General features: G+C 42.4%; 1 protein-coding gene and 1 long non-coding RNA gene across 2 annotated transcripts in view; one reads left to right on the forward strand and one right to left on the reverse strand.

Annotated features, from left to right (window-relative positions):
* fmn2b (formin 2b) overlaps positions 1-12003 on the reverse strand; it is a 62533-nt gene that overhangs the window by 34252 nt on the left and 16278 nt on the right. Inside the window, exons 8-10 of the mRNA XM_082545343.1 lie at positions 6891-6978; positions 4711-4772; positions 3750-3841 (exon numbers count right to left, since the gene is read on the reverse strand). Of these exons, the coding sequence (XP_082401469.1) occupies positions 3750-3841; positions 4711-4772; positions 6891-6978 (242 nt within the window). The remainder of the gene's footprint in view (positions 1-3749; positions 3842-4710; positions 4773-6890; positions 6979-12003) is intronic.
* LOC309713628 lies at positions 687-1163 on the forward strand. The gene is made up of 3 exons (XR_014278627.1): positions 687-733; positions 820-937; positions 1069-1163. It is a non-coding gene; the product is annotated as an uncharacterized lncRNA (long non-coding RNA).

Below are 12003 nucleotides of genomic sequence, written 5' to 3' on the forward strand. Positions count from 1 at the left end.
TCAGTTTATCACAGGGATAACACATAGAGACAGACAATCACTCACATTCACACCTATGGGCAATTTAGAATCACCAGTTCGCCAGTCCAGATTAATATATTACTCCTAACTACAGTTTTTAAAACTCTGCAACTTCCATTCTAACCAACATGGCATTGTCCCTGAGAGGCAAGGGACAGGACCCAAACAGGATCACAATAAAGATAAAGGCGAGAACTTTGCTAGACCCGCCCCGGCCCAGTTACCAGCCGTCAGCTACATAGAAAAGGATCCTGGTGTTATTTGTCTCTCAGAAACAGTTCATAACTTCCCTCCAACTTATTCATGTCACCTAAAAGGTAAACCTGTTTCTAGTGATGTGACGTTCTGTATCGAGGCTTCGAAGCTTGTGTCGAGTAATTGAGGGGGCGTTTCCGCGATGCGCGTATCGAGGCTTGCTTCATTTATGGGAGGAGCTGAAAATGATGACGTGCGAAGCCTCGCTGCCCGGCTGTACCACGTGACTGGTTCAGGAAGCGGTTCGAACTTTGCCGCGAGCTATGACAGCGATATAAACCCCTCAGACTTCATTCAAAATGTGGGTGTTTGATGGAGAGTTGCGGTTAGTGAGAGTTTGGAGACAGTTTGGAGGTTTATGAGAGTGAGGAGAGAAAGTCAGGAGAGAATGGAGCCAGCTAAGAAGAGGAGGTCCTCCCCTGTGTGGGAACATTTTGATCTTATTCCTCCCAACAAGGTATGTAAATTTCTACAGAAGATGTATTTTCATAATACTGATGCTGCAATAAAACTTATGTTAAGCTGTCTCTACTTTTGTACAAGGTGAAGTGTTTGCTATGTGCCAGGGAGCTGGGATATAACAACAACACCTCATCCATGCTTAGGCACTACAGAGCTTTGCATGAGAATAAGGGGAACACTGATTGTGGAGCAAGACCAGGTGAGCCATCAAATGCCATGATACTATAGCATGCTGTAATGTTACTAAATGATATAACAATATTATACAACTGTTATAAGTTACGTGTGTGATATTTATATCTGTGCTTTGTCTTTATTGTCTTTCCTCAGGAGAACAATCTCAAATAGATGAAGACCTGGTTACCATGGTGATTGAGGACTCCCAGCCATTTAGCATTGTGGAGGACAAAGGATTCAAAAGATTTGTTAAATCATTAAATCTTAGCTATGTTCTCCCCACTAAAGGTTATAAAAGCAGTGAAAATTTAGTTTTTACAGAATAAAATGTGAACAGGCAGGACTGTGTAGCTGTCCATACCTCAATGTTACAAAAGCACAACCACTGTCCACACATTACCTCACAGTAAATGATCGTTTCCATTTTAAGCATTTCCAAATGATCATTTTCCATACTGCCAGTATAAATATACACAGTATACTGCATCACTGCAATATAGATGCTTTACACACTCCTTTTGTTGTTGACATTTACAGGCTGTGTGCAAAATGCCACACTCTTCAAATTCATGCCAACTAATATTTTTACGTCCAGTAGGTGTCCTGCTAGAGTAAATGAAGCTTCAAGAAGCTTTGCGCTGGGATGAACCAATTGGATGAAAAGCTTCAGTGCTTCATGAAGCTTCATCTGCCCATCACTACCTGTTTCTCCATCACCTGTTCAGCTCTGATGATTCAGTAACCAAACCGACATTATGACCAGCAGCTTTACAGCTGTGGCTCCAGCAAACATCAGCTGATACTAGAAACTAATATTAAATAAATTCTAACAACAGCTGATCAAGCTTAAACATGCTGCTGTTGTTTAGCGCGACATCTGGCGCAAAGTGGGCGATAAACAAACAAGAGAGAAAAGCCGATCAGCTGACCTTTGATCAGTTTCATTACTAAAGTAGCAACAGGAGAGGGAGAGAATGAGAGGAGAAGAAGAGGCAGCTGTGCAGCAGAATAACTCCACCTCTGTGTCTTTTTCCATCCTAGCTGAAGTCCGGGACAAACTGCGTCCCTTCTCAGCTCAACACAAAACGCGTAATAATTTCTCTGAATGCGGGACGATTCTGTCTTTTTACAGGACGGTAGGCAACTCTACTAACTAACCTTATGAATAAAATAACGTTCACTATCAGTAACACCGTAGCACCCACCCAGCTGTATAGAAACTGCTAGCAATAACATATAACATGCTAGCTAGTACGCAGTACGAGTTATTGTAACTGACTGTAAAAAGTCAGCACAACGAAAATAAACTCCACCTAAACTTGGTTTATATCTGACCCAGATAGACTGCAGGTCAGAACTTCTTACCTGAAGTTCAGTTCACCTGACAGTCAGACCGACGGCTGCCTCCCCTCTCCCTGATCCACCTGCCGGCCTCCACCACTTGCTAATGTTACTGAATCTGTGGAAGCTCCGCGATGCCACCACCAAACAACTGAGTTATTTTTACACACCGGCCAGCATCTGGCCAATCCACCACCTTTCATTGTTTATACCGGTAAATGCCCAGTATGCCCGATGGCTAGTCCAGCTATGGTTGTGCCATCAGTTAACCCTGCCTAGGGTTGCCGACCCCTGATTTAAGTAAACTGATAACAAATTCAAGTTCAACACTTGTAATCAGCGCTAGATGTTTTTAACCTAATCGTGAAGTAATGGTTGAATACTCGTCACCTTATCATTCAAACTTTCCAAACTCTTTTGGGACTCTCTGTTAGGATGCCTGGGTCGTTGACCCAGGGTTTTTGAGTTTATTATATTATTTATAATTTCTAGTCTTTGGGTTTTTGTTAGAGTTCTGTCTTATGGTTTGTCTCTGTGTAATCCTTAGTTGCTGTCTCCCCTGTCCACTATATCCCCGTGTCCAGTCAGTGTCTGTGTCTGCCCTGGTCCCACATCTCTGTTCCCTCTGTTCCCCAGTGCGTGTGAGTCTGTGTCTTTAGTTCAGTCTGTGTCATGTTTCCTGTTTTATTTTGAAGGTCCTTGTCTGATGTTAATGTATCTGGTTTCGCTTCCCCTTGTCTGGTTAGGCCTGATTTGCCCAGCTGTGTTTCCCTCCTGTTGTCCATTCCCTGATTGCTCCCTCTGTGTATTTAAGCCCTGTGTTTCAGTTTGTCATTGTCGTGATCTACTCTTATCTACCCTCATGTATGCTGTGTGTTTTGTTTTTGTCCTGCCTGCATTAATGTTTGTTACTTTGAGTTCACGTCTGTCTCCGGAGTCTGCACTTTGGGTCCTTTTCCTGCCTGCACACAGCCGTCACATAACACTCTCAGAATGGAGGACTATACACAAAAATGACCTTAATTCCCAATCAGTTAAAAAGATGTTTTTTTTGCTAAATCCCATGAATTAATGTTTAAAGCACTTCAATCAGTGTTCAGTATCTGATTTAAAATCAACTGTGGGAGTATACATGGTAAATGGACTGGTTTTTATGTAGCGCTTTTCTACTGTATCTGAGTACTCAAAGCGCTTTTACACAACTTGCCATATTCACCCATTCACACAAGCACTTTTTTATGTGCTTTCTATGTAACATTCACACACACTCACAGTGGATTAATTGGAGAGTAACTTAGTTAGTATCTTGCCAAAGGATATTTGGCATACAGACTGGAGCAGATAGGATTTGAACCACCAACCTTGCCATTAGTAGATGACCTGCTCTGATGAAAAAAAGTCTGCCTTCACCATAATTCTTCCTGAGTCAGTGAGATTGTAACTCATGAAATAAACCTGCTCATTATCGTGGAAGTGTTAGAGTAATCACTCACTGTTCTGGTTTGTCCAGGGGCTTGGCATTCTCTTTGTCTTTAGTGGACTTTATGTGCTTTTCGATCTTGTCCAATTCTTCCTGTTGTGCTCTCTGTGGGAGAGACACAAGAGATCTGGCTCCATGTCTTCTATAATTTATATAGAAAATAAAACTAAGGCAACATCTGAGCAGATCTAAAACAAACAAAAAAGGATGTATGACTAGAGTCTAGACTCTTTTGAAAAAAAGTTTGATACTCAGTGAACTCTTCTGGCATAATAATAATAAAATGTGAATGACATGCATGAAGGCACTCAGTTTAAACTTATACACCCTGTTTTAACTCATAGACATCTTTTCTGCTGACTGTTGAACTGGTAGCAGGAAATACACATCTGCAGTCTTTTTCTATTTGTTTGGTTAGTTTTAAGCAAAGACACACATAAATATCAGGTTAACATTATTTGGGGTATATATGTAATATCAATCGATTTGACATACCAAATAAACATTTTTTTCACAGCTTATCTGTTGGATGTTAACAGTTATTTTAGAGCCTGTCCATCCACTTTGACTTACATCTGACTCTGCATCACCTCACTACCGCTCTCGTTTTATCATGACTGGGACATCTAGTAACATTAATGATTATGATCGGAACAAAAGTAGAATAATAAACTGCCCTTCAATGGGATTAGATTATCTGAAAGATTTGACAAGCAGTAATGTAAATATAACATTAAGGTGTGTCCCAGAACAGTGAACTACCTGGTGTATTTGACAATATGTTGGAAAAATCTGTCCCAAATACACAGTCTTCCTTGACAGGTAGTGTTCATCATTGCAGACCTGGTCTGGTTTAATTGCTGCATTACTAGACAAGAAATCAACATTCAGCCTTTTGTAGACATTGGACCAATAAGGATTTAAGGGCCTCAGATCTCTAGAAGCAAACAATAAAAACTGAGTGTGAAGCTCACATTTTCATACAGGGCCTGCAGGGTCTCCAGGTCAACTACAGTGTTGTCCAAGTTCAGGATGGCTAGGAGACAAAGAGCAATTGGTTACTGATCACCAGTGTTGGGGAGTAACGGAATACATGTACCGCCTTTACGTATTTAAAATACAAAATATGAGTTACTGTATTCCGTTACAGTTACCGTTTTAAAAGGTGGTATTCAGAATACAGTTACTTTGTTGAAATGAATGGATTACACGGTGGTATTTTCCTGTTTCATAAGACTATGAACTCCATATTTTTGAATTTCCACGCCGGTGGAAACCCAAACAAAACACGCATTAAGAGGCTCTAATGACTGTGTCTCAATCTCGCAGCCCATGTCACCTCTACTTGTGGCTCGCATAATGATGTGAAGAAATATTTGTAAAAATTCATCCATCCATCCATCCATCCATTCGCTTATCCTTTTCAGGGTCGCGGGGGGCGCTGGAGCCTATCCCAGCTGTCATAGGGCGAAAGGCAGGGTACACCCTGGACAGGTCGCCAGTCTGTCGCAGGGCCAACACACAGGGACAGACAACCATTCACACTCACTCGCACATTCACACCTAGTGGCAATTTGGATTATCCAATTAACCTATCCCCACAAGCTGCATGTCTTTGGACGGTGGGAGGAAGCCGGAGTACCCGGAGGGAACCCACACAAACACGGGGAGAACATGCAAACTCCACACAGAAAGACCCCGGCCTGATGGTGGAATTGACCTCAGGACCTTCTTGCTGTGCGGCAACAGTGCTAACCACCGTGCCACTGTGCTGCTATCTTTAAAAATTATTCACAAAAATTATTTAATATGAAGGCAATAGGCAGAGTGTTACAGGCATAGCCCTAAAGGATGTAGCCTCATGGGTAGTGTAGTCCATGCTGCAGGGAGAATGGCCTGCCATACCCGTTATGTGTCTGTGAGCGTGAGGGAGGGAGAAAAAGGAGAGTCAAAAAGTACGAGTTGTCACCGAGCAGAAACGGGAGATGGAAGCATGTATATATATATATATATATACATACATACATACACAAAGTTGACCCAGACAACAAAGTAAAGCTAGTTTTCAGCTATGAGCCTGACATGGAGGTCCCTTTACTACAGTTTGGAGCCGCGGACCTGTTTTATATACGCGTGGAAGAGTTTTCTATACGAGATCGCTGCAAAAAGTGCAGCCTTACCTAATGTCCACCTACTGTTGCTCATTTTATATTAAGATTTAAAAATCTAGTCGGTATTGGTATGGCGAGTAACTTTCAGTAATAGTAATAAATCACACAGCAATAGTACATTCATGTAATTGTAAAAAGCATGATAATATATTAAGAAATCCAAAGTATTCAGAATATGTTACTCTCATTGAGTAACTTAACAGAATATGTTACAAAATACATTTTGGGGCATGTATTCTGTAATCTGTAGTGGAATACATTTTAAAAGTAACCTTCCCAACACTGCTGATCACTCCATTCAAAACTTGACAAGTTGAGGAAAAAACTCAAACTCCCAAGAACTTAAATAATGCCCAGGAAATTTTTAAACAACTAATTATTAACTAAAGATGTATTTCCTGCATTTTCAAAATTCACATTTACAAATGTGGCCATTTCACTATTAAACATATTTACTTAGGGATCAATAAAGTATGCTGATTCTGATTATCATTATTGTGCATGAAATAAATTAACAAATGGCATGAACATTTTTACTACCAAGTACAAGTTTTAGAGAAGCTTGCACCTTTGTGTGACTGTTTTCTGAGAGAGAAAAGTAAAGTAGGCTCTTTTTACCTTACAATATAAAGTGCCTTGAAGCAACTGTTGTTGTGAAATGAACTGAATTAAACCAGATGCTTCTGAACTCATTTGAAAAACCACCTGCTGTATTTGACATAGATTGCCATGTTTGAAAAAAACAACAACAAAAAACTAGCAACTAAATTGAAGCACGTTGAGCCTAAGAAGCAAAAAGGCTAAAAGAAAACTGTTCCTGCTACCTGATGCCTGGAAAGGTTATCTGGAAAATCATTTAAAACCTGCATACCACACTAAAAAAATTTTCTAGATTGTTTTCTAAATCTAAATTGTTATAGGAATTAGACAGTAAATGAACCCAATATTTGAATTAACACTGCCCAATCAACTGTGGAACTCACCATGGTGGATATCTTTCATGTCAAGGTGCAGAGATGACATGAGGATTCCTACAGCCTGAGAACGCTTATTGTTTAGGAGCTTAACAACCTAAAACAAAAATAAAACAGGAAAATCAGACAGGTTAGATGCTTTCATAGGAAGTGGAGTGTAACGTAATGTACTATATCTATACTATATAATCTAAGAATAAATTGAAAGAATTATTAAAAGCTCCAGAAGAGAAGGCGTTTGGAAAGGGAGGGGGATGAGTGTGTATGAGTGTATGTGTATGCATGTGTGTGTCCTGAGTTTAGGTGAGAGAGTGTCCTTCGCCCTGCCAGGCTAAGTAAACAGTCTTCCAGCCAACCCAGGTGGCCTTGCATAGGGGAGGAACAGTCTAAACACCGTCTGTTCTCAGGGTGACAATTTGTTTTGTTTGCCTTGAGACCACAGCTGGCGCCGATATACAGGGTGGGCCATTTCTATGGATACACCGTAATAAAATGGGAATGGTAGGTGATATTAAAGTCCTGTTTGTGGCACATTAGCATATGTGAGGGGGCAAACTCCTCAAGATGGGTGGTGACCATGGTGGCCATTTAGAAGTCAGCCATCTTGGATACAACTTTTGTTTCGTCAATAGGAAGAGGGCCATGTGACACATCAAACTTATTGGTAATGTCACAAGAAAAACAATGGTGTGCTTGGTTTCAACGTAACTTTATTCTTTCATGACTTATTTACAAGTTTCTGACCACTTATAAAATGTGTTCAATGTGCTGCCCATTGTGTTGGACTGTCAATGCAACCCTCTTCTCCCACTCTTCACACACTGATAGCAACACCGCAGGAGAAATGCCAGCACAGGCATCCAGTATCCGTAGTTTCAGGTGCTGCACATCTCGCATCTTCACACCATAGACAATTGCCTTCAGATGACCCCAAAGATAAAAGTCTAAGGGGGTCAGATCGGGAGACCTTAGGGGCCATTCAACTGGCCCACGACGACCAATCCACTTTCCAGGAAACTGTTCATCTAGGAATGCTCGGACCTGGCACCCATAATGTGGTGGTGCACCATCTTGCTGGAAAAACTCAGGGAACGTGCCAGCTTCAGTGCATAAAGAGGGAAACACATCATCATGTAGCAATTTCAAATATCCAGTGGCCTTGAGGTTCCCATTGATGAAGAAGAATGGACCCACTATCGTTGTACCCCATAAACAGTTTTGGAGGGATCCATTTAATGTGGGTTAGTGTCAGACCAATAGCGGTGGTTTTGGTTGTTAACGTCACCATTCACATAAAAGTTTGCCTCATCACTGAACAAAATCTTCTGCCTGAACTGAGGGTCCTGTTCCAATTTTTGTTTTGCCATTCTGCAAATTCTGTGCGCCGATCTGGGTCATCCTCGTTGAGATGCTGCAGCAGCTGGAGTTTGTAAGGGTGCCATTTGTGAGTAGCTAATATCCGCCGAAGGGATGTTCGACTAATGCCACTCTCCAGTGACATGCGGTGAGTGCTACGCTGTGGGCTCTTGCTGAATGAAGCTAGGACAGCCACTGATGTTTCTTCATTAGTGACAGTTTTCTTGCGTCCACATTTTGGCAAATCCAACACTGAACCAGTTTCACGAAACTTAGCAAGCAGTTTGCTAACTGTAGCATGGGAGATGGGTGGTCTCGTAGGGTTACTGCGTTCACCAGATATCAACACAATTTCGATCCGCTCCTCACGTGTTAACCTCTTCGACATGTCAATGGCTGTGAACAAAGAGAAACTTGTAAATAACTCATGAAAGAATAAAGTTACGTTGAAACCAAGCACACCATTGTTTTTCTTGTGACATTACCAATAAGTTTGATGTGTCACATGGCCCTCTTCCTATTGAAAAAACAAAAGTTGTATCCAAGATGGCCAACTTCTAAATGGCCACCATGGTCACCACCCATCTTGAGGAGTTTGCCCCCTCACATATACTAATGTGCAACAAACAGGACTTTAATATTACCAACCATTCCCATGTTATTACGGTGTATCCATATAAATGGCCCACCCTGTAGTAGCCACATGAAATGATGGTGGTATTCCTTTATTGCGAACAACTGCATGTCAATTTCACAGTCGATCAAGCAGTCCGACACTGGTCTCTCAATCTCCCGTTGGAGAGCCGTGAGCTTCTCCGAGATGTTATCCATTTTTTGCTCAGAGATCTTAGTCTGAGTGCTCACGCTAGCCTCAAGCTTCTCCAAGATCTTATCCGGGCTGCGTTTAATGAGCCCATTTTGAGAAGTCACGACTCGTCCGATCGCTTCAGTCACAGCGGGCAGCCTTGTGGGCTTTTGAACAGCCCATTCCGCTTTCTTTAATCTTCGATAAGCCAGGGCCAAGCCAGCTCCAATCAGCAAGAACCCTGTTATCATGATTCCGAAAAGGTAGATGTCTTCAATGTCCTCGATTGACAGTCCCGCCAGGCACACGTCCCTCCAGTTATGCCACCGGCCCATCGTGTATCAGGCAGGGGACGTCCCTCCAGGACACTCAGGCTCACCCGAGCCCCGGCTTCTCGTTGAGAAGAGTGTGTCAATTGCATTCAGGGACCAGTTGATCAAATCCATAATTCCTCTTTTAGGTTTTAGAGAACAGACTGTGAGAGTGTTTCAGGGCAACAGTAGAAAAGTAGGTGAGGCTAGACAAGGACACGAGAAGCCGGGAAAGGGAGAGGAGGAAAAAAGTGCGACCGCCTTCATCGAGAGACAGAGAAAGAGGGACTTCTGGATGTCAGCCACTTCCTCTATCTGCAGCTCGGACGTCACCCAGACAAGGTCTGCATCAGGTGTTGAGGAACCAGGACATACTGATGAAAAGTGGAACAAGACAGCATAAGTGGGCAAGAGATGAAAATAGTGTACTGTTGGAATATCATCATGACTCCCACCCGAGGTTGGGTACCAAGCCCCAAGTGCAATGGAATAAGGATCAATGAGTGCAAGAAGAACTGACCTGAAAGATAAGATCCCTACCCTGCTGGGATAATAAGCTGGCCAAAGGAGGAGATAGAATCCACTGACATTAAGACAAAGAAGCTCCTGACCATGCTTGGAGGGTTTCACCCCAAGTCCAGCACCCTGAGGCTGTATGTTAAGTAGAAGGAAGGAGGCTGGGGACTAGTGAGGGTCAGCACCACGGTCCAGGATGAAACAAAGAACACGAGTACATCAGGAAGATGGCCACAACCAACCACGTGCTCAGTGAATACCTTAGGCAGCAGAAACCCAAGAAAGAAGATGAGCAAGAGGAGGAACCATCAATGAAGGACAGGCCCCTGCATGGTATGTACCACCGGCAGTCGCTGACATCCAGAACCAGTGGCTGGACTGAAAGAAAGCACAGAGGCACTAACCATGGCAGCACAGGAACAAGCTCTAAGTAAAAGATCCATAAAGGCTGGGGTCCATCACACCAGGCAAGATACCAGGTGCAGGCTGTGGAAATAAGCCCCTGAGAGAATCCAGCAGATAACAACAGCAGGGGACAGTAGAATGTCATAACCAAGTGACTGGCACAAATTACACATGGCCACACTGAATATGGCCTGCAAGTACTAAGGTCAAAATGGGACACGGGACAAAATCACCAAGCTAAGAAACTGTGAGTGTGTGTGTGTCTAAAAACGATGTGCCGGGAGTCTGCTGTTCTCGCCGGCTCTAGTGACCCTTGACCTCCCAGCTAGCTATCGAGCTGGTGGGTAACAGACGTCTCCGAAAACGTTGGAGCACTTTTGCAAATATGTGATGTCTTGATAAACCAAACAGATATTTGAAGTTTGCACAGCTACATTCTCACCTGAAAATATGTTAAAGTTTATTTTGTGACCCAGAAACAGTAATAAGAGTAATATTAAAACTAAGTAGCTGCCACCATTGTTGGAAACTGGACTTGGCCAGGCTGCACTATGAATTCTGGGATAGGTTGGGCCACGAAGGATACACCCGACCCATCCTTCAAATCCAGGGAAAGGAAGGATGCATTTGTCGGCCACATTTGGAGCAACCTTCTAATTAGGACTGCCTTCGTTGCCTGGCTGTGACATAATCAGCCTTCAAATGTGGCCTCCAAAGGATGCAACCTAGGTTTTGGGACATAGCTGTTGTTTCAGAGTTTTACGTTAAGTGGTTAGGTTTGTTTACATTTGGCTTCCAGATGCTGCACAGATTCAGAATTTTTTTACCACCGCTCAACACCACTGATCGGCACAATAGAATCTAGACTTTACTTTTGTATATTCTGTTCACTCTGTCAGCTGTTTAATGACTGCTGCTGATTTATGAAACATGCCCACATTATTCTGTGATAGTAACAGTTTAACGTGGGCAGCTGCCTGCTTAATATAATGTAACATTGCTGCAATATTCTCCACAAAACAAGCAAATATACTTTGTTTCCTTAGCTCACAGCTTCTGGACATTGTGTTTAACCTCAGATCGACTTATCTGAATAAAAATTGACAAATGGAAATGCCTTAAAAGGAGTTAAGTGTTAAGTCAGAATTTTTGTACTGTGTACCCTGCCTCCATCTGACAGCAGCACCCTGTTCCGCTTTAAGTGGAATTTATGGTCGGGCAGAGAGAGCATGTTTGCTCTCTGCTCCACTCCAGGGCCTGCCCATTTACCAGCAGTGAGCTCTGTTGTCAGACAGAGGCAGTGTACACGGTATGTTTTTCAGCTAATGACTGTGTGAAAGATAATATAGATATAAACATTTTCTACACTCATTGGTTGCAACCATTGTCCGTGAGCCAACCGCAAAGGGCAACAAAGTTATAACATCCAAAGAGCTGAAGTGAAAACAAGTGTTTAAAAAAAGAAAAGTGTGCACTCCAGCCAAGGTCTGTGCTTTTCATGATTTTTTTTTTTTTGAGCTTTCCCTGTTCCCAGTGAACTCTGCTATTGCTCCCCTTTCTATTCTGGCCCACTTGTCAACCAATCAAATTTTGGCTGTCGCATACATCATCCGATTCCAACTGTGGTTACTTTTTAGAAATAAAAGACAAAATTAGATTTTAGTACTTTAAAATAGTATTTTGTTAATACTGATACTTCAATATCTTGATGCTGAAATCTTAGTTGGGC

Source organism: Aulonocara stuartgranti (assembly GCF_965226115.1).
Source record: "Aulonocara stuartgranti genome assembly, chromosome: 8".
In the NCBI taxonomy this organism is placed as follows: domain Eukaryota; kingdom Metazoa; phylum Chordata; class Actinopteri; order Cichliformes; family Cichlidae; genus Aulonocara; species Aulonocara stuartgranti.